The sequence below is a fragment of the Sus scrofa genome, chromosome 15 (genome assembly GCF_000003025.6).
Source record: "Sus scrofa isolate TJ Tabasco breed Duroc chromosome 15, Sscrofa11.1, whole genome shotgun sequence".
NCBI classification, from domain to species: domain Eukaryota; kingdom Metazoa; phylum Chordata; class Mammalia; order Artiodactyla; family Suidae; genus Sus; species Sus scrofa.
Genome location: NC_010457.5, coordinates 120,984,707 through 121,010,826, shown reverse-complemented (window position 1 = coordinate 121,010,826; position 26,120 = coordinate 120,984,707). Strand labels below are relative to the sequence as shown.

At 51.1% G+C, this 26,120-nt stretch overlaps 2 protein-coding genes and 1 long non-coding RNA gene across 3 annotated transcripts in view; 1 reads left to right on the top strand and 2 right to left on the bottom strand.

The window, feature by feature from the left end:
• FEV (FEV, ETS transcription factor) lies at positions 2,079–5,548 on the top strand. Its single transcript, XM_021075453.1, has 3 exons — positions 2,079–2,130; positions 2,889–2,963; positions 4,962–5,548. Exons 1-3 carry the CDS (start codon positions 2,079–2,081, stop codon positions 5,546–5,548), a joined length of 714 nt encoding a protein of 237 aa, XP_020931112.1.
• The window catches only part of LOC102162937, a 51,313-nt gene continuing 32,327 nt past the window's right edge, over positions 7,135–26,120 (bottom strand). The window contains exon 3 of the long non-coding RNA XR_002339116.1: positions 7,135–7,288. This is a non-coding gene — a long non-coding RNA (uncharacterized LOC102162937). The remainder of the gene's footprint in view (positions 7,289–26,120) is intronic.
• On the bottom strand, positions 19,963–25,758 carry CDK5R2 (cyclin dependent kinase 5 regulatory subunit 2). Its single transcript, XM_021075291.1, has one exon. It carries the CDS (start codon positions 25,568–25,570, stop codon positions 24,473–24,475), a length of 1,098 nt encoding a protein of 365 aa, XP_020930950.1. The 5' UTR covers positions 25,571–25,758; the 3' UTR covers positions 19,963–24,472.

Genomic DNA, 26,120 nt, shown 5'->3' with positions numbered 1-26,120 from the left:
TCTCAAGGCCATCCTCTTTCTTGAAACCCTGAGTTTTGTCCCCTGGGGGCATCCCAACCTCTCATCTTTCTCCCATCAGATTCCCCTGCCACATTCTGAGGCCTCCATCTTTATCCCTTTAGGATCCTCTAGGGTACGGGGATCCCCCTCATTTGCCCCTAAACTCACCTCCCACATTCCTCCTTGGTTCCTTCTGATTCTTGGCACTCTCCACCAGCAAGAATGAGCATCCCAGCAGCCAGAGCAAGTAAGGAATGCACAGGGGCTCCGCAGAATCATCTCCCTCCCATAAGCTGAACTTCCCAGCCATCCTCAATCACGAACCCCAAGACCAGAGATCCTGCAGGAAACCTGCCCACTCCAAACCAGCCACAGGCCTCTTCACCTCCTGGACTCAAGCAGTGGGAAATAAAGGCCTTGAAATGGCCTATTCTTTATCTTTTTTTTTGGGGGGGGGGAGGCTTTTTTGGCCACCCTGTGGCATATGGAGCTCAGAAATCAGAAGTGAGCTGCAGTTGCTCCCTGCACCAAAGCCAGCTCCTTAACCCACTGTGCCAGGCTGGGGATCGAGCATGTGTCCTGGTGCCCTAGAGACTCCACCCACCTCATTGAGCCATAGCAGGAACTCCCGAGATGACCTATTCTGACCAGTCACCAAGTGCTGCATGACTGCAGGTGGGCTTCCAGCCCAGAGCCTCATCGTCAGCCAGCATCCTTCCTTAGCAGGCCTCTCCAGAGCCAGGAAGCCTGACAGCTATCCAGAGACTCAAGGCCACCTGGGAACCACATCAGCTTTGCTAACACCCCCTTTGTCCCTTTTTGGAGTAGTTTTACTTCCACTCCCCCTGGGTTGGAGGCATGTACTGTGCACACCCCTGTTTTAACCCTTCTGCTGGGAGTAGTTGTGAGGGTAGATGGTAGGCTGGGATGGCAAGAGGTGGAGAAAGATGGGAGAGAAATAGTTGTGGGGGGGGAGTATAAGGGGGATTGCAAGTCTACCATATGCCACAAATTAGTGGGGAACAAACGAATGAGAAAAGGAAGAGACGAGAGGGGTGAGATGGAAAGCTAGAGAGGAGACAGGAGAGGAGATGGACGTGGGAGGAGGGCCTAGATGGAAGGAGAGACCTAAAAAGGGGGAGGAAAGGCAACCTAATAAAAGTTGTATGGGAGACGCCCCAGCACTGGCCCAGAGGCCTGAGAGCCCTGGAAAGGCAGGAAACAGGCGAAAGGGAGAGGGAGACAGGGAAGAAGATCGGATCTCCATGGAAGAGCAGAGGGTGGGAGAGGAGGAGGAGGGAGAAGTAGCGGGGATAGGGGGGTTGGGGGCAGAGATAAAGGGAGCAACGGCTGCTGGCCCGGAGCGCAGCGACAGGCGAGAGGGAGGGAAGCGGAAATTTAAAAGTGAAGATGCAGATAACGCAGCCTGGAGACGGGAACCCGGGTGGGGTGGGGGTGGGGTGGGGTGGGGGTGGGGGGAGGAAGGGGAGGAGAGCAGAGCGCTGGTGGTGGGGGGAGGATGGGTGGGAAGGAGTGGGGGCCCTGTGGCCCCGGGGGTCCGAAGTGGGGCCAGGTACCCCGCCCCATCGTTGTTTGCTCAGAGTCAGGGAGGCGGAAAAGAAATGCGCTCCTGACCCCTATCAGAGCGCGAGGCCCAGGCCCATCCCCCGCGCGTCTCCTGGGTTGCGGGGTGCGGGGGGCTGCCGGGTGCGCTTGGCTGCAGCTCCGCGCGTTGGAGACTTTATTGCGATGGGGCGATAAGAGGGGCGGGGGCGGGGTCCGGGGGCCGAGGCGGCAGCGCTTTAATTAAAACGGAAATTGCGGCCCCTGCCCGCGCGGGGGCCCGGAGGGTTGCGAGCAGCCTTGTAGCTGCGAGCATCGCTCCAGGACCCCCTCCATCCCCCGCCACACCCGGGCAGCCCCCTCCCGCCAGGCCCTGCCGGACCCAGCGCCGTTTTCTCCCTGTCACCCGCACTCGCCTCGGGCGGGGATCGGTGCCCCGGAGCGCAAAGCCTGACGCGATCCCCCCCCCTCATCACCACCCCCCCCCACCTCCCACCGCCCAGTTCCTGGCGGCGATGAGACAGAGCGGCGCCTCCCAGCCCCTGCTGATCAACATGTACCTGCCAGGTACCAGGGACCAGCCGGGCGCTGGAGGCACCAGGACCTGGGGCGGGAACTCTGCGTTGGGGCATGGGAAGGGGATGCTGGGGTCCAAGGGAAGGGGGCGCGGTCCAGAGACTCGTATTGCTGGGAAAACTGAGCAAGCTAGGACATTGGGAGACCTTAAAAGCAGATGAAGAGCTTTGGGGTGTTAGCGTGAGGTCTAGAGGACTTGAAGTGAGCAGACTGGGAGCCTGGGAAGCCGAGGGCCCCAGCTTGGGGGCTGAAAGAGCCTGGTAGGGGGAGTAGGGGGGTCTCTATAGAGTGGCCGGGGTGGGGTGGGGGGCTCAGGGCGCGTGCAGTGTTGGGAGGCTTCGGTCAGCCTGACGTCGCCCCTGCGCCCTCGTGGCTCCTCACCTCCGTGCTCCAAGCGTTCCCACCAACCCAGCCTTCCAGGCGCCCTCTCCTCTCCGATGGGCTCCACGCGCTCCGGCTCGGCTGGCGCAAACCCCGCTTGGCTTTATAAGGCTCCCGCCGGCCCGTTCGGAAAGCGGATTTCCTTTTTCCTGGACGCGTTTCCTGACTTGGGCGTTATGGAGGGGCTCCGCTCCGCGCGCGCCCGGGCCAGACTCCGGGAGGAGGAGCCGGACGGATCGGGCCCCCAACCTCGCGCCCAGGAGCCAAGGCACCCCCTTTCTCCCCCTCGAGCCTTGGCTCCGGGCCCTTTCGGTCAAGCCGGCAACCTGTGCCTGGATCCGCCTGACTGTTTTCTCCTGCCGCCACAGATCCCGTCGGAGACGGTCTCTTCAAGGAAGGGAAGAGCCCAGGGTGGGGGCCCCTGAGCCCTGCGGTACAAAAAGGTGAGCGGGCTGGTGGACTGGAAAGGCGGAGGCAAGGACAGCGGGTAGGGTCCGGGGCACCCACCCGGGAAGGACAGGTGCCGCTGCCACCTGAATAGAGAGGAAGTGATGTGCACTGCTGGGCTCCGGGAAGCAGAGGGTCAGGGCTTGATTGTGGGGAGGCTGGGGTGGTAGGGGGAACATTCATTTGGCCTTTGGCTCCTGCGTCTTCTGAGACCCACAGCTGAACTTGCAGGCTAGGGCAGATGGAGAGGATGGTGGCCCTCCACCCCATCTCCTTTTTGACTTCAGATGTTTTTCCCAATATGGGGCTGGGTCTGAGGCTCTTGGTGTCCTTTCCCCACTGGCAGTGGGAGTGCAAGGTCTGGCACCACCTGGCAAGGTGACCAGGAGAATTTCTCCCCGGCCACTCAAGGCCTGGCTGGCATCGGGTCAGCACCTACCTTCCTCACTGGCCTGCACCGGCAGGCTCTGCAGGCTAAGAAGACCCCTGGGGAACTGTGGTAGATTCCTAGGTCCACCACCTATTTCCGCTGGTCCTGAAATTACCCTCAGCTTTGCTTTTTTGGCAGCAGAAGCTTGATGGCCTTCTAGGCAAAGCCTCCCCACAGGTTCCCCACCCAATCAGTATCCTAGATCTCACCAAGTTACAGTAAGCAGGAAAATGAGGTGGGCAGCTTCTTTATCTAAATAGGAACACAACACCTAACAGTAATGAATTTCCAGGCTTCTATGTCCCCCAGTACCAAATGCACATTTTTACCCAAACCTCCTCCTGCTTCTGACCCTAAAATGTATGCTTCCAGCCTGGAGTCAGGCAGCTCCTCACTGGGCTGGTGCGGAGGGACTGGGGTAGAAATTATGGTGGAGGGCAGAATCTGGGTTCTGAGCAAGTTGGGAAAAAAAGAAAGGTTCACCAGGCTCAATTTGAAACATTAATCAGACAACTTCGAGAAAAATCCATTTGGTTTTGAAAGAGAGTGTGGACGGCGGGTAAGTCTATCCAGATTTTTCTCCACTTGTCTGATCGAGGCTCCAAGACATGGAAGCAGGAGCTCTCTCTCACCACTCGCTTATCCAGGAAAATCTCCTGGCCACTTCTAGCAACCCAGGAAAATCCAGATGGGGCAGAAAAGCCCAAAGAAGGAAGGAGGCAGGGAGCCAAGCAGAGTGGCTTCCCGGCCTCCAGGGCTCTCCTCAGAGCTGTGCTTCCAGCTCCCAGGGAAGTGTGACACCTTGTACTCTGGGAATCCCGCCTGTTTCGAAAAAAAAAAAAAAAAAAAAAAGAGGCCAAACTGGAGTAGCCCCGGTGCACCAGATGCTGGCAAGGGTGGGGAGCATTCAGAAGCTGCTATTCCTCTCACACTTAGGGGGCCACTGTCCCCATTCCTTGTCCCACACAGTGCCGAGAGGAAGTCAGCCATCACCCCTGTTCCATCTGAGGCAGGGGTTCCAACTGTATGCCTTATCCCCCGGCCCCCAACCCGGGTGATCCTGCTGCAAACCTGCCTCTTCCCTCTGGATCTCTGGACGTGATCCAGCTGGGACGTGGCAGTCCGACCACCTGTGTAGGGTACCCAGTGCGGTTGTGCAGGCTCTGCACTGCATAAGGGTGCTCGGCCCAGCGCCTGATATCCGGCCCTTGCTCAGCTTCGAGAGCCTTGTGCCTTGGTGCGCCGCTGCCTCGACGCGGAGGAGGCAATGCTTCCCGCTCTTTCACCAATTCTCACAAAGCTCTGCGTCCGTGGGGCTGCGTCTAAGTGGGAGCGTTTCCATTGTGCAAAAGCGCGGTAACAGCTAGGAACCGCTTTGCTGATCAGCCCTTCCCTGGCCAGCCGCTCCAGCTGCGCCGCTGTTATACAGTTGGACTTGCCCTTTCCCTCCCTGGCACCAGTTCCCCCCGGACTGGGGCGGGGGAAGCGGGGTCTCTCGCCTCACCTCTTCCCCTGCCTCCAGCCTCCTTCCTCTCGCCTCTGGCTGATTGCCCCCTCCCCACAGGCAGCGGGCAGATCCAGCTGTGGCAGTTTCTGCTGGAGCTGCTGGCCGACCGCGCGAACGCCGGCTGCATCGCATGGGAGGGTGGCCACGGCGAGTTCAAGCTCACGGACCCAGACGAGGTGGCGCGGCGCTGGGGTGAGCGCAAGAGCAAGCCCAACATGAACTATGACAAGCTGAGCCGCGCGCTGCGCTACTACTACGACAAGAACATCATGAGCAAGGTGCACGGCAAGCGCTACGCCTACCGCTTCGATTTCCAGGGCCTGGCGCAGGCCTGCCAGCCGCCCCCAGCTCACGCCCACGCAGCCGCGGCCGCGGCCGCCGCCGCCGCAGCCGCCCAGGACGGCGCGCTCTACAAGCTGCCGGCCGGCCTGGCCCCGCTGCCCTTCCCCGGCCTCTCCAAACTCAATCTCATGGCCGCCTCGGCCGGCGTCGCGCCCGCCGGCTTCTCCTACTGGCCCGGCCCGGGCCCCGCCGCCACCGCCGCCGCCACCGCCGCGCTCTACCCCAGCCCGGGCTTGCAGGCCCCTCCCGGGCCCTTTGGCGCGGTGGCCGCCACCTCGCACCTGGGGGGCCATTACCACTAGACGGGGCGGCCGGGTGCCACGCGACCTCCCCCAGACGCCCAGAGCCTCGCTCAATCCCATCCACATCCCGGAGAGGAAGCCGGCGCCTCCCCCACGGTTCCTTTGGCCTCAGATTTTACTCCACTCGCTGCACCCAGCCCCGAGGGAAGGGACCAGAAGCCGCCTCAGCCTTCCCTTAAAGCTGGATTCCTCCCCGCCGCATCCCTCAACCTCCGAGGGAGGGTGACCCCACTTCCTCTAACCTCCACCTTGTTCTAGATTCCAGGTTTCTGAATGAGGTTCCTGGGTCTCCCCTGATTTTCTCTTCCCCTCCATCCGTAACTCCCTCTGCATCCCAGAAGCCCCTCCATTGGGACCCTTTTCTTTCAAATTCCAAGTCTTTTCTCATTTTTTTTTTTCCCTCCCTACGGAGCTGCCCCATCCCCCTAATGGCCGAGGCCAGGCACAGTCCACCTTCTCCGCACCCACCTCCCCGGGCATTCCAGCAGAACCCCCCCCACCCCAGGCTTCTAGGCAGCTTGGGGGAGGGGCCTTTCCTCCTGCCCCCACCCTCCCGAAGGACTGCCCTGTGTTTCTATTCCCTTCCAGATCTATTAAAGCTCCCAAGCTCCCTGCTGCCTCTCTCTCTGTTCTTAGCTGCACTAGAAACTTCTCGGGGTGGGGGGTGGCGGTGGTGGTAATGAGATGCCCAGCTCAGGCCTGAGCAAAAAGACCTGCCAAGGAAGAGCTGGAGAGAATGACAGGCAGGCTCGGAGGGGAGGGCAGACCCGCTAGTGAGAGGGCTCGGCCCACGAGGGAAAGGCCCTGCTGCAGCCCACCCTCCACCTGGCAGTCGGCCCCAGCCAACCTCACCCAGCCTTCCACTTGCCTCTTCACCCCACCCCATCCCAACTTTCCTCCCGCCAGAGCGCCGGCATCCCACCTTCCCCCATCTCACCCATCCTTCTTCCTGGTCCTTACCTCATCCCAACCTTCTCCTGCCTTGTATCATTTTCACTCCATCTCAATCTTTCCTCAGTCATTCCATTTCATCCCCTTCCCCACCTCCTCGCCCCTCCCCTCCCCATCCTGCCCCCGCTCAGACTTTCTCTCTCACTCTCAGTCACAAACTGCCCCTCCCCTCTATCTTCAGCGCTATCTTTTCTCCTCATTTTCAGAAAGAGAGCTCCCTTTCTGCCCCTGCCGCGCCCCTCCCCGGCTTGCGGCTGCAATCGCCTTCTCGTGGGTGGCACGCGCCCTCTGCTGGTTGGAGGAGGGTAAGCCAAAGCCTGGTTTGCAGCTAAACAGGGGACCCACCAAAGGCCAGACACCCCCAGGCCAACTTTTGGAGGAGGGCGAAAGGAGGGAACCCTAGCCCTGCATCCAAGGTCCGGTCTCAAGAGGTCCAGGAAGTGTGTCAGGTGTGTCATCCTGCCCAGGCCATTTTCCTCACCACCTAGGCCCTTCTTAATTCTGTGCCCACTGGGGGCCACGGCTCTTATGCTTTCTCCACTTCTTTGACAAAACCTATTGGCAGGAAAACTGCCTAAAACACGTTCTCTTAGATGGAAACAGTACTGGGAAAGGTACCTGAAATGATAGCCGGAACTCAGAGCTGCACACCAAGGCAAGCCCCTTGCACCCCTGTCCCCGTGGTCTGAGTGTTTCTTTCCCAGGGCCACATCTCTTCCTGGACCAAAGGTTCCTCGCTGGGAGAATGCCTGGGCTCCCACCAGGAAACTGAAGAGGTTTCCTGGTGTCCTGTGGGCAGGAAGGGAAATGCAGATGGGAGACTGGACAGTTAAGTGCATGGAGAGTCTGTATGCCCCTTCCAAAGGAATGAAATCAAGGTCCACCTAGGTGAAGAGTCTTTATTTTTTGCATATTCACTTTATTTTTCTATTTTTCCAAATAACACACTCAGCATAGAAAATTTGGAAAATACACAATAAGGACTCCATTAAATATTAGTTGCGTGGAGCAGGTAACGAAACATGGGGAAAAGTCACCTACAGTCTCATTACCCAGAAGCCACTATTTATAACTCCTTGTCATTATCTCCTTCTTCTCTATGCCCTTTAGAATGGAATGGTACCCTGCTTTAGTCCCTTAACATTCTGGCATCAGCATGTTCCATGTTGATATGCCCTTTAGACTTCATGGCGTGGGAGGGCTGGATCATGTATTCCAGGGAGCAGATGGCCAGGGGAGAGTCCAGCCTGGTGAGAGCCTCAAGGACTTGGAGGGAGAGGCAAAGGGCCTCTTTGCAGGGTGCAGAAGCTTGGGGTGGGGGGAGAATACATTAGGGAGACATAACTGGGTTCCAGAAAGATTCGGGCTGCTAAGAACTATGGGTTGAATGTAAAAAGATGAAAATTCCTAGCAAGGAATGTGAGGTCCTACCCTCAGATCTTTCAAACCCAGAGCTCAAGATGTGGGACGGGCAGGGCACAGTAGAGCCTATGGATAAATTAGTCAACACAGCATTACCTGGGAGCCTGTAGGGGGAATGCAGAAAACCCCTGGGATCTGAGGGTGCATTGATGCAGCTATGGCACCTAGGATGAAGGAAACGATCCACTTGCTGTGATGACCCTTCCCCCAGCATAATGCACACTTTCAGGAGACCAAATGGACAACAGAGTAGATCCAGGAAGTGGAGAGAAAGAATGCTGGAAAACCACCGTGGTCTGGAAAGTCATAGTGGGGGAAGAGGCACGGAAGCTGTCCTCAATTTTTCAAAGCACTATCCTGTGGCAAAGCACCTGGATGCATGCACTGGGACACATGGTAGAAAGCCAGAGTGAGACAGATATGTCAATTTGATCTAAGGAATAGACTCTGCCACAGACCATGTCAGATGAGGAGGGAGTGCTCTGTCACTGGAGTGTTCAGTGGACCCTTCTTTGGGAGGTTGAGAAAGGAGGTGGACTAGGTGACTTCGACCTTGAGACTCTTGAAGTCCTATGAGTGAGTTGGTAAAGGAGGGATTTCAGGCATTGTTGGGAAGTGTTGTTAGATTAGGGTTTCTTCTTATCTATGATATCACATCCTTAAAGCTCCCTCTGCCCCTCTGTTCTTTCCTGCACAAAGAGCCAACTTGGGAAGCTAAGATATAGGATGGGGCATTAGAAAACCTGAGTACTCCAAACCAGCTTGGCAACTTGACTTCCAGATAATTCTAGGATTCCATTTACTGTAGTCTTGGGATGACTCTACTCCACCCAAACCCTGTGGAGGCCACACTCTTACCACACTCTGCTTCCTGATGATCCAGGCCCATCCTCATTGACCCTGAAGCCCTTGGTCCTTGGCTCTCCAAGGTATTGATCCCACCATTGCTTCTCTCTCCCAATCCAGGGTCCAGTCCCTCTTGAATTCTCTGAAGTTTTGAGCCTTTTCTCTGTCTCTTCCTTCATGTCACTTGTGAAAATATGGCTCACTCTCCCACACCCCCTCTCCCCACCATTATAGACTTTACAATTTTTTTTAATTTTAATTTTTTACAGTCACACCTGTGGCATAGGGAAGTTCCCCAGCTAGGGGTCGAATCAGAGCTACAGCTGCAGGCCGATGCCACAGTCACAGCGACGTGGGATCCTTAAGCCGCTGAGCAAGGCCAAAGATCGAACCCGCATCCTCATGGACATTATGTTGGGTTCTTAACCCACTGAGCCACACAAGAACTCCATAAAACACTTTCACATCCATTGTTTTATCGAGTTCCTCCAAGTTCAGGGAAAAGATACAGCAGGGGTTTCTTTTTCCACTTGGAGGGTAATTAAACCAAAGCTCAAGAAGTTAAGAGACTTGGCCAAAGCCTCAGGGCCTATTCTAAGATCAGAGTCCTCTGGTTCCTCTCCTAGGCCTTTTCCCAGTGCTCTGAATAGTTTCTCCATAGTTCCAAGTGGCGTGGTCACCGTGTTTGTGGGATCACTCCCCCGCCTCCCAGGATGACAGTGACGCAAGTATTCTAAAGTAACGTGTGCTCCGTGTGACCAAGATCCACTTGCCTTCACTTGCAGATGGAATCAGAAGTCCACCCAGCATGCTGTGTGAGGACATCCACGTCCACACTGCCCAAGACTTGCATAGCCACAGAGCACTGAGGCCACCCAGGACACTGAGGACTACAAAGCAGCTTCGCATGCAGTAGCTCATGTGGCCACAGACAGACCTCAGAATGGGTTGCTGTGATGTGATGTACTTTTCTCAGAGCTTTCTGCTTTTCTGGCCTTCATTTTTCCTTCACATGTCTTTAAAATGCACTCCAACTTGTTTTTTTTTTTTTTTTTTTTTTTGTATTTTTGCCATTTCTAGGGCCACTCCTGCGGCATATGGAGGTTCCCAGGCTAGGGGTCCAATCGGAGCTGTAGCCACCGGCCTACGCCAGAGCCACAGCTACGCAGGATCCGAGCCGCGTCTGCAACCTACACCACAGCTCCCAGCAACGCCGGATCGTTAACCCACTGAGCAAACTTTTTTATAACTCATATCAAGTAGACCTGCTACATGATAATAAAAATGTGCCCTACCATTCACTGCACCTGACTCTATGCAGGCTCTGTCCTATGCTAATGCCTGTGGTCCCTCCTTTGACCTGGCCATAACCTTGCCAAGTAGGGATGGTCACCTCCACTTTCAGATGAGGAAACTGTGGCTTGGAGAAGTTAAGTGACTGGCCCAGCCTGTGACCCCAGGGCTCAAGTCCTGACCCATCACAACAGATCCACTCCCACTTGGCCTTCCTGGAAAGCTTTTTCCTCATGTGGATGTGACCACTCACGGCCCACTCACTGCAGGTGTACTCCATCTAACTGTCTACTCATAGCAGAAGATGACTGCTTAAATGGACAAATCGATGGCCTTTCTTACAAGTGTCTTCAGTTAGTTAGGGCCCCTGTCTGATAAAAAAAGAATGAATTAGGTTGTTTTGTTGCCCCGTTGTCTTTTGCAAGCCTTCACTTTCCTAACTGTTCCTACAACTTTTGAGTGGATATCTGTACTCTGGGGTGGGGCTGAGGGTCTGATGGCAACTTGACTTCGGTGGAATTCCTCCCTCAGTTTGGTCAGTGAGATTTCCCCTTGACCCTCCTCTGTCCTGGGATGGTGGCTCTTGTGTCCACAGGCAAGTGGCCCGATGTCCCATTGACTGTGACTTTTTCTGTTTCTGAGAATTCCCTCCCACTGGATCCTGTTTGCTATTTCTTCCCTTCCTTTCTTTGTAAGTGAAAGGTGATATAGCATGAGGGTTAAGTGCAAGGGCTCTGGGGATGAACTTGCTGGGTTTGAGTGCTGGCTCTGTCATTTACTAGCTGTGTGACCTCAAACAAGTCACTTTACTTCTTTGTGCCTCAATTACTCCATCCATAAAATGAATATGATAATAACAGAACCTACCTCATAGGGTTGAAAGAATAAATGATTATATAAGTACCTTTGTACATGCATCAATGTTTTCTATTATTAGAAAAACAAAACAACCCCAAATAAAGCAGGCACCTGCCTTTTCCCTTCTAATCCCAATTTGATACCCTCCATGTGCTCTGTGAAGGAACTTGAATGTTTACCTCCACTGGAACATTGACATTCCAGGCCAGTCACCCATCTGGGGAGCTTCACCAAGAACCAGCCTCTTGACTGGTTATGTGGCCACAACTATCACATGGGTCAGCCTCCTATACCCAGTGCATTCTCCCTCTTTTTTTATGGTAACTGGAGGTTGTACCAAATTTAAAATTATGGGATTTCAGCTAATTACCATATGTATGACTTTGGGAATATATTATACTGTTAAGATACGTGATTTTCTTAGAGTGTAGATTAAATAATAATAATATTAGCAATAACACTTAACATGCTTGTCACTCTTAAAACATTTAATAACATCCCAATATTTCCTCTCAATGTGGCAGACACAACTAGCTCTACCCCTCACTCCAAGTTGCATGCTTCTTAATTCATGTAGCAGAGATGTCACTGGGAAGCAACCACCCAGCCAGGGATTAATTTTCTAGCCCTCCTTGCATCTTGGTAGGAGCCTTGTTTTTGCCAACAGCATATGAACAGAAATGACAGTATATATTGCTCCCAGGCCAAGGCATTTAGAAGTGGGTGTGCCTTCTCCATACCCTCTCATTTCCTTTTTGTCATCTGGATTTAGAAGACAACTAGTTCCTAAGAGATGTTCGAGCTACATTATGAAAGGATCTTGTCCCTAAAACATTAAGTGGAGAGAAATCACACATCAACATGCATTGAACTATTACATTTAATTTGGAAGTTTTCTTGTTACAGCAACTAACATTACTGTAATTAATACTCAATCACATTTAATCCTTACAAGAATCCTCTGAAATAGACATGGTGATTCTTCCCAGTTTATAATGAGAAAACTGAGGTACAGAGCGGTTAAGTACAATGTCACATGTTGAGAAAGGGCAGCTCAGAATCTGAATTCAGTCTGACTTCAGAGGCAATAAGTTCTCTTAACCACTAAAGAAGTGAAAGAGCTTTATATGCTAAAGCATCCTAGAAGTAAAAATAATAAGGGCTAACACTCATTGAACACAGGTGCCAGGCACTATTTAAAGAGATTTGCATTCATTTAATCCTCATGACCCTTTGGAAATGGATCTAGAATTATTCCCATTCTATAGATGAGGAAAATTGAGGCACAAAATATTAAATAAGTTGTTTGGAGTCACAGTGCTGCTAGATGGAAGCAAGGTGATTCAAACTCTAGCAGCTCAGTTTCCTTATTCTCTTTATCATCTCTCATTGAGGAATGAGCAGATTCGAGATTTTGAGAGGCCTAGGAAGTGACAGGACTATTTCCTCAAACCTCAGCCCAACCCCAGGGCATTCCCAATTCCAGTACTCATCTGGGTCCCAGACAAATAACAGAGTGAGAAATAAATTTGAGAAGCCTTGTGGCCAGTGTGACTCTTGCATTTATCTCAAATGGCATGATGGAGTAGAGGGAAGCCAGAGGGACACGGATTCAAACAAAACTCTGCCTACTTCCTGTGGGAATGAGAAGGCTACTTGTTCTCTCTGAGCCTCAGTGGCCTCATCTGCAAAATGGAGACATTGATTACACCCACCTTGTTAGACTGCTACAAGGGCAGAGCATGTGCCCAAAGAATTCAGTACAGACGGCTGCTCCGTAACTGCCATACCCCCAGCATCGGCCAACCCAGGACAGAGACCTGCCCCGGGAGCTCAAACCACCTCTCTCAATCTAATCCCTCAACTTCTCCTTCCATGAGTCAGAGCTCCTTCCTTGAATGTGTGAGGCTGGGGGAAGAGGAAGTAGTTGAAGGAGGCTGGAAGACCAGAACCTGGGTTCCTTTTTCTGGAAGAGAAGGTCAAGTTGCTGAGCAACACAGCAGGAAGTTGTCAAGGAGGCTCCAGGCAGGGCTGTCCTTTTGTACCCTACAATATGGAGAGATCTGGGGTGACACTAGATAGGGGGATGAGAGGGAAAAGTGGGGAAGGGTCCCAGGCAGTGATGGTAACCTCTGGACCTCATTTTTCTTTCCTATGATCACCTTTCCAATTCCCCTTGGTTTTCTACTCTTCTCCTTGATTTTCTACCTTTGACACATAGCGGCGAAGAGACAGGTTCTAGGTTCTTCCTGTATTTACGTCTGTGTGGCCACGTCTGTAACCACATGCCTGTGGGCCAGATTCAGTACCACCGTATATGTGTACCACGCTTTGCAATTTACAAAGCACATCCATATATGTGATTTTACCAGATACAGCAATCTCTTTAACTCCTATATGACAGATGAGGGGAAAAAAGTCTAAAAGTCCCATCACAATGAGGGAACAGCCAGGCCCAGATTTGCTGCAAATCTCAGCATATTTCCACTACATGGAGCATGAATGGTAGCATAGGAATTGGCACACTCTGGTTCCTGCTGTTTCATGTCCTCACAGTTTGAAGATTCTTTATGCCTGGTGTCCTAAGATGCTCCCATGATGAATCTTTCCCCACCCTTTACTACAAAGCAGGTGAGTTGTGGAGGCAGGTTCAGCTATTCTTTTCTACTGGGGCAGGGGGATCTCTGGAGTGGGGAATCCCAAGAGAGGCCTGGCCTCCTGGCCCAGAGGCTGAGATTCAGGAATGCTGTTGGGTTGAGCCAGGCTGACACAGTATCTACGCACCAGCAGCTGAAGCAAGTCCCCTGGCTGGCATTCCAGAGAGAGACACATGGGTCCCCCTGGGGCCAAGACCTGGCAGCCAGGAGTAAACACATGTCACCAAGTCACAGATTTCTCATGGGAGGCCCAGGCTTCTTGGGCTCCCTACTGCCTCAGGGGCCTGCAGAGTCGGTCAGAGCAGCTGAGGGTCCCATTCTGGACTCTGTCTTGGTCCCTTAATCCCTCTGTCAATATTTATTAACAGAGCTAACTACCATAGCAATGGTTGTTATCCCAACAAAAATAATATTGTCATTCTCATGACAGCCATTTGATAAGACACCACAAGTCTGAGATTCCTATTTCCATCTGATGGACAAGAAAACTGAAATTCAGAAAAGCTGAATAACTGTCTTAGATCAACATCTAGTAAATGGTAGAGACTCAAACATCTGACTCCTAGTCTGTTGTTCTGTATGTCGGCCATCACCCTGCCTTTAAATGTCAGAGAGGAGAAAGGAGTGTCCCAGAAGGACATTCAGCCACCCTGTCCTCTACCTCCAAATTGCACCTGCCCAGGACCATGTAGGCCACATGGATCAGTTGGTGTTCCACACAGAACAAGCAATTTGAATAATAATAATGATCATTATTATTCTTTTTCATGTCTGCACCCACAGCACATGGAGGTTCCCAGGCCAGGGACTGACTCTGAGCCTCAGCTGCAACTTATGCCACCGCTGCAATACCTACACCAGATACTTTAACCCACTGTGCCAGGATCAAACCTACACCTCCGCAATGACTGGGGCAGCTTCAGTGGGATTCTTAACCCACTGCGCCATAGCAGGACATCTTTGAATAATGATTTTGATTAAAGTTTTATCAACTTCCAAAAGATGCTTTGAGATGACCTACTACAAAACAGAATCTTCAGTTTTAAAAGACAAAACAGCAGTTGGTGAGAAAGGAGATGAATTCCTGCAAGTCAGGGACAAGGCAATATCTTTTTTATCCCTTCCAACGTTGTTATCATTTGTTATCATTGCTACCACTGAACATTCTATTGGAGATCCTAGTCAACACAATAAGACAAAAAAAGGTATTGCTATATTCACATAGTGGAAAGGAAGATTTTCAAATGTCCTTGTTTGCAGACAATATGACTGCCTACCTAGAATATCCCAGAAATTCAACTGGAAATCAGTTAGAACTAATGAAATTAGTATATCCGGGAAGATACAAGATTAACATATACAAACATATGGATTTTCCATAACAGTGTAGAAATAAGGAAAAGAATTGGGAATGGCAGATTTATAAGAGCAATAAAAAATACGTTCCCAAGTATACCTAATGAAAAACATGGGAAATATCTAAATGGGAAAAAAAACCTATAAGTTTTCACTAAGGAACATAATAGAAGACCTGAATAAATGGAACACTTAGCATGTTCCTGAGTGGAATGACTCAATATTGCAAGATGTCAAATCAACAAAAGTATACGGTCCCAATCCAAGTCCTAAAGGAATTTTATGGCTCTGAAGTTCTTCTGGATTATGTGTTTAAGACTAGCCAAGCAGTTTTAGCAAAAGAACAATGAGCATACTGCAGATCTACAGTTATTAAAGGCATGGTTTGGGAGTTCCCATTGTAGCTCAGCAGGTTAAGAATCCATCTATTATCCGTAAGGACGCACGTTCGATCCCTGGCCTCATTCAGTGGGTTAAAGGATCCAGCATTGCTGCAAGATGTGGCCCAGATCTGGCATTACTGTGGCTGTGATGTAGGCCAGAAGCTATGGCTCCGATTCGACCCCTAGACAGGAAACCTCCAAATGCTGTGGGTGCAGCCCTAGAAAAGACCAAAAAAAAAAAAAAGAGTGCTGTTTGGCACAGAAATAGTCAGGTATATCAAAGGAACCCAGTAGAGCCTTGAAACAGACACATGTATAGGTGAGAATTTCATAAAGATCGAGATGGTATTCACTGCAAGAAAAAGAAGACTGTTCAAAGGTTTGTGCAACCTGCTGTTCGTTTGGGGAAACAGTTATAGCTCTACTGCTCACCACATACAAAAGTAAATTCCAAAATAAATTGAAGAATGAAATAAAGACATTATAAAAGTACCAGGACAAAATTCAAAACCAAACAAAACCTAATCTCCAAACCCAGCACAAAATAAGAACATTCAGAAAGAGAAGAGAAATTGCAAACATCTGGGAGAAGTTAGCTACCACACTTGTGTCCTAAAAATATATATTTAGTTGCATACTTATTGAGAACCAAAAGACAAACATGCACACTGTCACTATTTTAGTTCATTGATCCATTATCCATTTATTGAGATCGACTAAGTGTCAGGGACTTGGCTAATTCTTACTGTTTAAGAAAAAAATATGAATTAGTTAATGTGAAGAGGGAACTTCCCCCTAGCTTTATTATTTGAATAAGGGACAATGGGTCTCCTTTGGCATTTACGCAAAAATGGATAAGTGTTCTTTAAAGGGTGTTGGATGAATTCTTGTAAGAGTGTGTATGTGGGCACCCATGCTCTGGGTGTGTGGGTGTGTGTGTAGTTTACATGTGCTGTATGTGTACACACACACATGCCCACTGGAATAGACAGGTGTCTCACTTCTCTTGTCCAGCAAGGGACATTCTTAAACCCTAGGGATTTGGAAATAGCTTGAGGAGGAGGAAAGCAGTGAAGACACTTTGGAGATATATGAAAGGGGAGGAGGGCAGGTCTAGGAATGTGTGTCTCTCATTTTCCAGAACTGCCTAGCCTCACTATTTCCCTCTTCCCTCCTTCCTTTAACTTTTTCTTCTTTCTTTCTTTTCTTTTTTTTCTTTTTTCTTTTGTCTTTTTTCCCCCCTTTTCTAGGGCCGCTCCTGCAGCATATGGAGGTTGCCAGGCTAGGGGTCAATAGAAGCTGTAGCCACCAGGCCTACGTCATAGCCACAGCAACGCGGGATCCGAGCCGCATCTGCAATCTACACCACAGTTCATGGCAATGCTGGATCTTTAACCCATTGAGCAAGGCCGGGGATTGAACCCGAAACCTCATGGTTCCCAGTCAGATTCGTTAACCACTGAACCATGACAGGAACGCCTCTTCTTTATTTCTCTCTTTTTCTTTCTTTATCTTTTCTTCTTCTTCTATTTAGGTAATAACAATAGTACAATTCATTGTAATTAACTAAAAAACTCAGAAGAGGGTAAAACTAATCATTTAAATTCCCTCTACTTCGAATAACCATTAACACTTTAATAAATATCCTAAAGCTTTCTGTCTCACACACACACACACACACACACACACACACACACACTAATTCAATATATATCTATTGACTGCCTACTGCCAGGAACAGGGAATCGAGCAGTAAACAAAATAGACCTTTTATTGACCTGATACAAAATAAATAACAAAAAATTATCAGGCAGGGACAATCGTCATGAAGAAATCAATCAGGGGCATAAGATGAAGGGTGACTATGGGGCGGGCTGAGATGAAGTTATCAGGAAGAGGTGGCTGTTAAGTTGAGATCTGAATGACAGGAAGAGGACAGCTGTTTACACAAATGGGACCACATTATATTGCTTTTAACCTACTATTTTCACTTTGTCATGGTCATTTTTTTTGTGTGTGTGTGTGTCTTTTGTCTTTTTGTCTTTTGTTGTTGTTGTTGTTGCTATTTCTTGGGCCGCTCCTGCCGCATATGGAAGTTCCCAGGCTAGGGGTTGAATCGGAGCTGTAGCCACCGGCCTACGCCAGAGCCACAGCAACGCAGGATCCGAGCCTTGTCTGCAGCCTACACCACAGCTCACGGCAACGCCGGATCGTTAACCCACTGAGCAAGGGCAGGGACCGAACCCGCAACCCCATGGTTCCTAGTCGGATTCATTAACCACTGCGCCACGACGGGAACTCCTGTCATGGTCATTTTTAATGTAAATTACTGTATCATTTAAATGGTCCATAATATCCCAATGAATACTGATTTACCACAATTTACTTAATCTCCTACTGAGGCATTCAATTTTTTATTATTATAAACAACGTTATAATAAGTATCCTCGTCTTAGGTCCTTTCTCACTTAGCTCCTTAGGGCAAATTTCTGGAAATGTAGTTGGGACAAAGAGAATACTGCCTTTTACATTTTGATGCATAGTCAAGAGGCTCTCCAAAAAGACTGGGCTAACATATATGTCTACAACAGTGCTGGAAAAGGTCACATTTCCCCATGTTTTTGTCATGGTTGAAACTGTTCATTTTTATAACCTTTGTCAGTGTAAGAGATGCAATATCCCACTGCTGTTTTGACTTGAATTTCTTTGGTCAATAACAAAGTCTGGTATCTTCCTATGTGTTTATTGATCATTTACATTGTTTGTGTAAACAATGGTTTGAATTACCTCTTCACAGTTTTATTTTTCTATTGAAAATTTATTGTGTTGTACATACACTCTCAATCTTGTTTGTGATTGTTCTTTTTCTCAATTTCTCTAACATTCAAAAGTTTCAACGGCATCAGATGAATCAATCTTTTTCTTTAAGATCTCTCTAGCGCTAAAAAAATGTTCTCCACCCAACCCAAAATGCAGTAATAATAATAAACCCACATTTGCTTCAAGTATTTTATTTAGTATTTGACTAGTCACATTCCTATTTTCTAATTATGCAAATAATATACCAATACATTCTTAATGTAAAAAAATTAAACTCCACAGATAAGGTGAAAATCTCTTAGACAACATCAATCCCAGTTCCTTCCCAGAAGTCACAGATTAAGAGTGATATGTATCTTTCTTAAGCTTCTATTATACACACACACAGAGAAATTAAAGTTTGATTTGTTTTGCTTTTGCATAAATGATATAGTACTGTGTATATCGTTATGCAATTTCTACTGATACTGCATGTTTTGGATATCTTTCATGTCAGTACCTACTATCCAATGCATTTTTCTTTTCTTTTCTTTTTGTTTTTTGTCTTTTCAGGGCCACACCCATGGCATATGGAGGTTCCCAGACTAGGGGTCTCATCGGAGCTATAGCTGCTGGCCTACACCACAGCCACAGCAATGCCAGATCTAAGGTCTGCAAACTACACCACAGCTCACGGCAACTGTGGATCCTTAACCCACTGAGCAAGGCCAGGGATCTAACCGGCAACCTCATGGTTCCTAGTCAGATTCATTTCCGCTGCACCACGACGGGAACTCCCCAGTCCATTCTTTTAATCTGCATACTGTGGTATTCAGTAATTTGAATATATCAAACGTGTTTTAAACTTCTAACCTACTAGTGGATATTTTAGGTTGATTCCATTTTATCTCTCTCTAAACAATAATACAAAAAAATCTTTGTACACATATTTAAGTATTTCTCTAGGGTCAGTACTAGAAATTGAAACTCTGGAGTAGAAAAGTATGTGCATTTAAATTTCTAATAGATACTTTCAATTTTTCTCTTGTCTAAGTTTTTTTTTAGTTTTTTTTCCTTTGTATTTTAAAAATCAATTTGGAACTTATCTGGAGGGTAAAGAATGAGGAAGGATTGACCTTTTTTTCATCATATAAATGAATTCCCAGTTGTCCCAAAACCATTTACTAACTAATCCATCTTTTCCCAGTGGATTTGAAGTGATGCCTTTGTCATATGTTAAGTTCCCATGTATGCTGCAGTTGAGCTTTGGATTATCTATTCTGCTTATTGATATGTCTATTCTTGTTTTCAGTGCCTTATGTTTTAGCTGCTTTAGTTCTATAATAAATTTTAATATCTGGTAGAGCAAGTTTTCCACCACGACATCTTTCCTATTTTTTTTTTTTTTTTTTTTTTTTTAGGCCACACCTGCAGCATATGGAAGTTCCTAGGCTAGGGGTTGAATTGGATCTACAGCTGCCGGCCTATGCCACAGCCACAGCAATGCCAGATCCAAGCCAGGTCTGCAACCTACACCACAGTTCATGGCAACGCCAGATCTTTAACCCAGTGAGAGAGGCCAGGGGTCAAAACTGCATCCTCATGGATGCTAGTCAAATTCGGTTCCACTGATCCCCTATGGGACCTCCAGCAATGCCGGATCCTTAAACCACTGAGCGAGGTCAGGGATAGAACCCACATCCTCATGGATACTAGTCAGGTTCATAACCTGCTGAGCCACAGGGGAACTCCCTGCTTTTCTTGATAGTCTGTGTTTTTCTGGTATAAAGTGTAAACTATTTTTTAAGGAGTAAAATGTAGAAAGTAACATCTCTTTTCCTATTTACATTGTTTATCATCACCCCTCCATATATATATACACACACACACACAGACTAATTTTATGATTTATGGGCTTGAAGGTAGATAGATGTCAGTCACAGGAGACTATGACCAAAGAGTAAAAAAAAAAAAGGCGGAGGTTGGGGGGGACATGTAAAAACTGAGTAACTACTGTGGGCAATATCACCAAGTAGAAAGAGACTTCGCTAAAGAAATAGTGAGGAGGATCTAAGGAGAAAGAAATGCCGTGAAAGCCCAAACTGAACTGGGAGAATTTTAAGCCAGACATTGAGAGGTTAAGCCTGAATGCTGAAAAAATAGGAAGTCGGGGCTGAGGAGTGAAAAGTCAGCCAGCGAGCCTGCAAGTGAAAAAGATCTATCTTCTAAAAACCTCATCAATATATCAAACTCAGGTCAAAGGAAGGTGAATCCTGAGACTGTGCCCTGCAGTTTATCTGTCTTATACCCAATCTTTCATCACACAGAACTAAAGCAATTTTTCTATCCGTCATTTACACACCTAACCTGTGTGGTTATAGATGACCTTCTTGTTGGATGTCTGGCAAGGTGCTGAGAGGAAAGGTCATGGTCTTAATAAAGGTCTTTAAAGTTTAACCCTGGCTGTCTTGAGGGCATTTGTGGCAAATATTGCTTACAATGTATAAGAGGGTGAAAAGGAGCACTTAAGTGGGGCACATGAAGGTCAGGCCTCTCCTTGGTTGCCAGATGTCCCTGGTCATGGTGGCATGCTCAGAGGGGCTGCTTTGGCAGCCTCTGTTGTAGAAATCTTCCAGAGATGCCCATCTGGGTGCCTGAGGCAGAGTCTCAGTGGGTAGAGGCCACAGGATGTCCCCTTGGATACTGCCAGATGCTCTGGTTGCTGGGCACCCTGCTTGGCAGGCAAAGCAGTTACCTTGACAACCATCTCTCTCTCACATACACACACACATACACACACACCCCTCCACATGTCTGCAAATTTTTTTTTACTTCTCCTTTCCTAATAAGTGCCAGGGTATTCCAGGGACAGGCAAGCATATCTCTCAGGACAGGATGTCCTCTGCTCCAGGAAGAGGGGCAAGGAAGGTGAGTAGAGATGTGTCTGTGTTATAACTGAATGAAATTTCATCACTATAAGTGCATATGTACCTGCTTCTAGGTTAAAATGTGTCGTATATCAATAGATGTTTCAGCATGTATCATGCAAATGGTCAGATCACTATTTACTTGCCCATCTGCTTTCCTGCTCCCTTCTCCTCTCTGCTGCCCCATGGGAGAGTCACCTCAGGCCCTTTGCTGAGGGGAAGTGCTGAGTCATGGCTCCAGCTGGGTTTCTGTCTGTATCCTCCATCTCCATTCTTTCCTCAGTCCATCCCTCTCCTGTGCTGGGTTCACTCTAGAGCTCTGGGTCCTCTTCATCACTCCCACCTCAGCCTGGACACCTTCCCAGAGGTTCGCTTCTAGGCAATAAAGGGACTTCACTCTATTTCTGCATTTACTCCCCTCTCATCTTGCCTTCTCAGAAGGTTATTCTGAGCCTTTCTCCATTTAACCCCCCCTTCCCTGAAAAAACAGGAGTCTGACCAAGTTTGACCCAGGCGGCTAATTCTTCCTTGTATTCATGCTGATCCTCCTCCAGTCCCTCACCTCCTAATCGGATTATGGCAGTGTCTCATGCCTTGGGGCATGGTAAGGAAAGTGAGATTTAATTTGACACCCTGCACTGAGGCTTTTTTTTCTCATTCTAGGTCTCCAAGTGCCAAACCACAGGTTCTTTGAGGTGGGTGTGGCGCTGTGCACCCGAGTGAGTGCAGCAACTGGAAGGGTGCTGTGTTTATAAGTTCAGGGGCAGTATCTAGCGGGCCCCTAAGGGCAGAATGTTTGGGGGTCTCAGATCTATCTGTAGGCTATCAGATCTCTTTCCCATCCCCGTTAGGCTCGTCTAAGGCAGAAATTCCAATCAAGTAGTCTCACTAACTAGTTGCAAATAAGGTGGACCAGGATTGTTTTCCTCCACCGCCCGACAGAGGTGGGAGAGTGGAAAGATGGCCCTGCCCGCTCAGTCTGGTTACTATGGCGACAGCCACGGGTGACCCAAGTGCTCCTCCCTCACTCCTCCCAAACCCAGAGAGATGACGGCACCTCGCTGACTGCGCCAAATTCCAGCCAATGGGCGGCTGCTCCCGCCTTCCCTTCCGCCAGCTCTCCCCACCTCTCCCGCCCCCTCGCCCCGGGAACTCGATTCACAAATCTGGACTGGGGATTTCCGGCTCCAAGCCGGGTGAAAGGGCGCTGGGGCCAGGCAGGGGAAAGTCGAGGTCTGTCCTCCTATGAGAGCAAGTAGGAGCCGGTATTTCTGGGTTTGGGGTCCAGACTCCTGTAACTCGCCACCAGAACGGATTACACCCTACTCCTAAATTACCCGGAAAACCTAATTGAGGCCGAGTCTGCAACGCCTCTTGCTCCTTCAAGCCCTCTCCCTGTCCCAGCGCGCCCGTCAGCACCACGGACAGCGGACGCGGGCCTTTTCTTTACAGGCCTCTCTGGGTTCTCTCTCCAGAGCCTCCGAGGTCTCCGTGGCGACCAGGCTCAGTGCTCTACTGGAGCCAGGCCTCCTTGGACCAATGAAATAGTGAATGGGGCTCTTAGCTATGTGGTTAAGAAAGCAACGGTGACAAAAGAGGAATCTCAAATAGCTTTTCTTCTTTCAACCCCCCAAAATGGCTCCTGTCTCACAGGCTGCCTGTGTCCTAGCCTCCCTGGAATGAAGGACCAGTGTCTGAGTCTTAAGTAGGGATGGGCCTCCCAAAGCTGCCCCAGGTGGATGTGTGACTGAAGCAGCCTTGTAGCAGCTCCATGGGTGGGGAAAATTGTATGGGGCTAAGTGTGGCTTTCAGGCCCCACTGGAGAATGAAGGCAGACTTAGGCCTGACCTGACTCTAGATAGGATGTATGGCAGGGAGAGATGGAGGAGGAAGAGAAAAGCAGCAATAACTAGCTGGGGCTACCTCAACGAACCGCTCTGTAAAAGGAAACAACTTCTGCTGTCCATATCACTTATTCTCTAAAAGGCCTGGGCATTAATGAGTAGATAGGTCAGACAAGATGAAAATTGGGGGGGGGGGGTGTCAGTGGAAGGCAGGAATTCAACTTTACCACCAGGCCTTGACTCCCTCACTTTACCCTCTGTAAAATGGAAGCCAGCGAGAGGAGGGGAAGCAAAACCTTAGGGACTTGACCTTCTGCACTAGGTCCATGGCGGCCCTTCTGCCCTGCCTGTGACAGTTCCACTCCCACTCCCTCCCTCCCAGGGCCCAAAAAAAGGCCGGCGCAAAAACATCTGCAGGCGCTTCCAGCGCTTTATAGTTCTCTCCGGGACAGACGGACAGACAGACAACGCGGCCCGCACCGTCGGCCCTCAACATTGGCACCTTGGATATGGCACCAGGTCCAAACCAGTCCCTGGTACCCTCCCGGGAGAATTCCGGTCCGACCTCAGATCAGCACCTCAGACAGCTCCCGGCCCACCCCACCCCTCCCCCCTCCCTCTGAAACCACCAAATAAATTAAAAGGGGGGTACATCTAAGGATAAGGAAGAAGGGTGCCCCTCCCTCAGAGTAAGAAGAGTTTTCTGTCTCCTCCCACCCTTCCACTGAGGCGCCGCCGCCGCTGCCAGGGTGACCTCCTAGATTGATTTTTTTTCCCAAACCTCAGCCTCCTGAAGCTGGCATCCCCCTCCCCCCCAACTCCCGGCATGCAACACGTTGGAAAAGGTAGGGAGAGGCGGTGGGGGTGGGGCGAAGGACCATCCTGGTGGTTTGTCTGGGCTCCTGGGGCTGCAGTTTCTCGCGGCACCACCTCAGCCGATCCAAATTAAGAAATAATGTTCCCTTTGGTCCGGAGAGAAGAGTAAGGGGGGCTCAGTCGGGGGAAGAAATGCAAGCTGACACAAGCAGATGGGGGGAAGGCAGACAGGAGAGGAAATGGTGACAAATACCAGGAGCGAGGAAAAAGAGAACGGAGGTGGTGACACAGGTGCAGAAAGACAAACGGGGTAATGAGAGATAGTCATGTAGGGGGTAAGATCCAGACGGAAATACACCCAAGGAACAGAAACTGTAAAGGCAGGGATGGAGATGGAAAGGCGAGAGGGAAGGTGAAGATACAGGAGATGAAGAAATGGGCAAATCCCATTTCTTACAGTCACACACAGAAGGGGAGGCGGACACCTGGGCAGAATTGAAGAGATGGGGACGAAGATAGAAAGGGTTACGTTGGGGGTCCCCTCCCGCGCTCACCCCCTACCCCCACCCTGAGCCCAACAAATCCAGACGCCGCGGCTCCGGCATCCTGGCCTCCACCTTCCCCTGCGGGGCAGGGGCGGCTCCTTCTCGGGCCACGGCTAGAACCGGCTGTAACAGCGGCGGCGGCTTGATGGTCCCGGGGGGCTCCGAGTGTGTGTCAGGGGCTGGGGCGGAAAGCGGGGCGGCCCTTGGGTTTCCCTAGCGGTCCAGGTTCATAGTCCAGTGCTTGGCTCCAGTCGCGCAGCTGTCCCTGGCAGCTGAGGAGGAGGAGGGGGCCGCGGGCGCTCCCCGCTGGGTGGACCCCCGGAGCCGGCGGCGGCCTCGCCCTCGTTCTTGAGGTCTTGGAAGACCTGCGTGAAAAAGTGGGGGTCGGCATTGAGCCGCAGCATCTGCGGGCTGAGCCGCTGGATGAGGCGCAGGCAGCGTTGCCAGAAGCGCTCCTTGTCGGGCTCCACGAGGAAGGGCTTGAGCGGGTAGGAGATCTCGTTGCCCATGTAGGAGTAGGCGAGGTAGAGACAGGTGAGGAAGGCGGCCTGCAGCTCGGCGGCCGACGCCAGCTCATCCCCGCGCAGCGACTCCCGGCACAGCAGGTACACGAACACCAGGTTGGCGGGCGTAATGAAGGCCTGGTCTTGCCAGCCCTGCAGCAGCAGCGAGCGGTCCACTCCGCGGAACCAGCCCACCAGCTCGCCCGGGCTCAGCTCCTTGAGACGGTAGCAGCGTCGGCACACGAAGTCGCCCAGGCAGCGCAGCAGCTCGCCGGTGGAAGCCTGCACGATGACCCTCCGCGGCGAGCCGCCAGGTACCGGCGGCGCTGCCTGCGGGGCTGGGGGCGGCGGCGGCGGCGGCTTCCCTCCGCCCGAACCAGGCTGTGGTGCGGCGGCGCTGCCCCCTGACGGCGGCTCGCAAGTGGCAGCGGTCGTGGGCACGGTGGGCACAGGCACCGCCAGGGGCTTGGCTGCGCCGCCGCCGTCGGGAGGGTCCCGACCCTTGCGGAGAAGGTTCTCGCGGTTGCGTTGCTGGACCAGTGGGTCGGGGCCGGTGGACGCTGGCTTGGGCGTCACCTTCTTGCTGCCTTTCTTCTTTTTGGCAGATGCGGCTACCAGGCGCTTCCAGGTGAGGGCCGAGATGAGTACCGACGGCCGCTTGAGTCGGCTCTCGCCTTTGCCGCCCTTGCCCACTGGCGGCGCCCCGTAGCCCCCAAGCGCCTCGTCCCCAGCGGGCGGCGCCTTCTTCTTCTCCTCCGGCAGCCCGCCGGGCCTCCGGCCCTTGGCCGAGGAGGCGGGGGAAAGAGACAGCACCGTGCCCATCCTGCAGAGCGGGGCCGGCGCCCGGGCCCCGGCGGGAACCGCGGGCGGAGCTGCTGCCGCCGCCGCCGCCGCCGCCGCCGCTGCTGCAGCCCCCGGGGACCCGGCGGTGGGGGCCTAGCCCCGGCCCGGGCGCGGGAACAGGCAGTGGAAGGTGGCTGCTCGGCGGTTCGGCGGCGGCGGCTCAGAGTCTGAGCTGCGCCAGCTGCAGCGTCAGCCCCACCCCTTGGCCCGGTCTTTGCCGAGCCGCGCCCCTCCTCGCGCAGCCAATCCTCGACCGAGGTGCCCTCCTAACCGGCATCTCCTCTGACCAATAGAATCTCGCATGCCAATCAGGCCCCACCCATCCCCCCCTCCTCTGTCTCAGGTCCTTTCCCTTCACTAGAAAGGGGAAAGGAGGAGGAGGTGGCTGGTTCGAGGTCCCCTTCTGAGTCGAAGTTGGTAGGTGGGGAGCTGCTTCCACCTCCCGCTCCAGGTCCTAGGGCCGAGTCAACTTGTTTTAATGCACCGGATGGCAATAGCAGAGATGCCATGGGAACAGACTCTCCTTCCT

What these genes read in the sequence shown, in the direction of transcription:
- FEV (XM_021075453.1), top strand. Translation starts at nt 2,079, where the DNA reads ATGAGACAGAGCGGCGCCTCCCAGCCCCTGCTGATCAACATGTACCTG. An exon ending in GATCAACATGTACCTGCCAG is followed by an intron (nt 2,131 to 2,888) that starts GTACCAGGGACC and finishes CTGCCGCCACAG; the next exon opens with ATCCCGTCGGAGACGGTCTC. An exon ending in GAGCCCTGCGGTACAAAAAG is followed by an intron (nt 2,964 to 4,961) that starts GTGAGCGGGCTG and finishes CCCTCCCCACAG; the next exon opens with GCAGCGGGCAGATCCAGCTG.
- CDK5R2 (XM_021075291.1), bottom strand. Translation starts at nt 25,570, where the DNA reads ATGGGCACGGTGCTGTCTCTTTCCCCCGCCTCCTCGGCCAAGGGCCGG.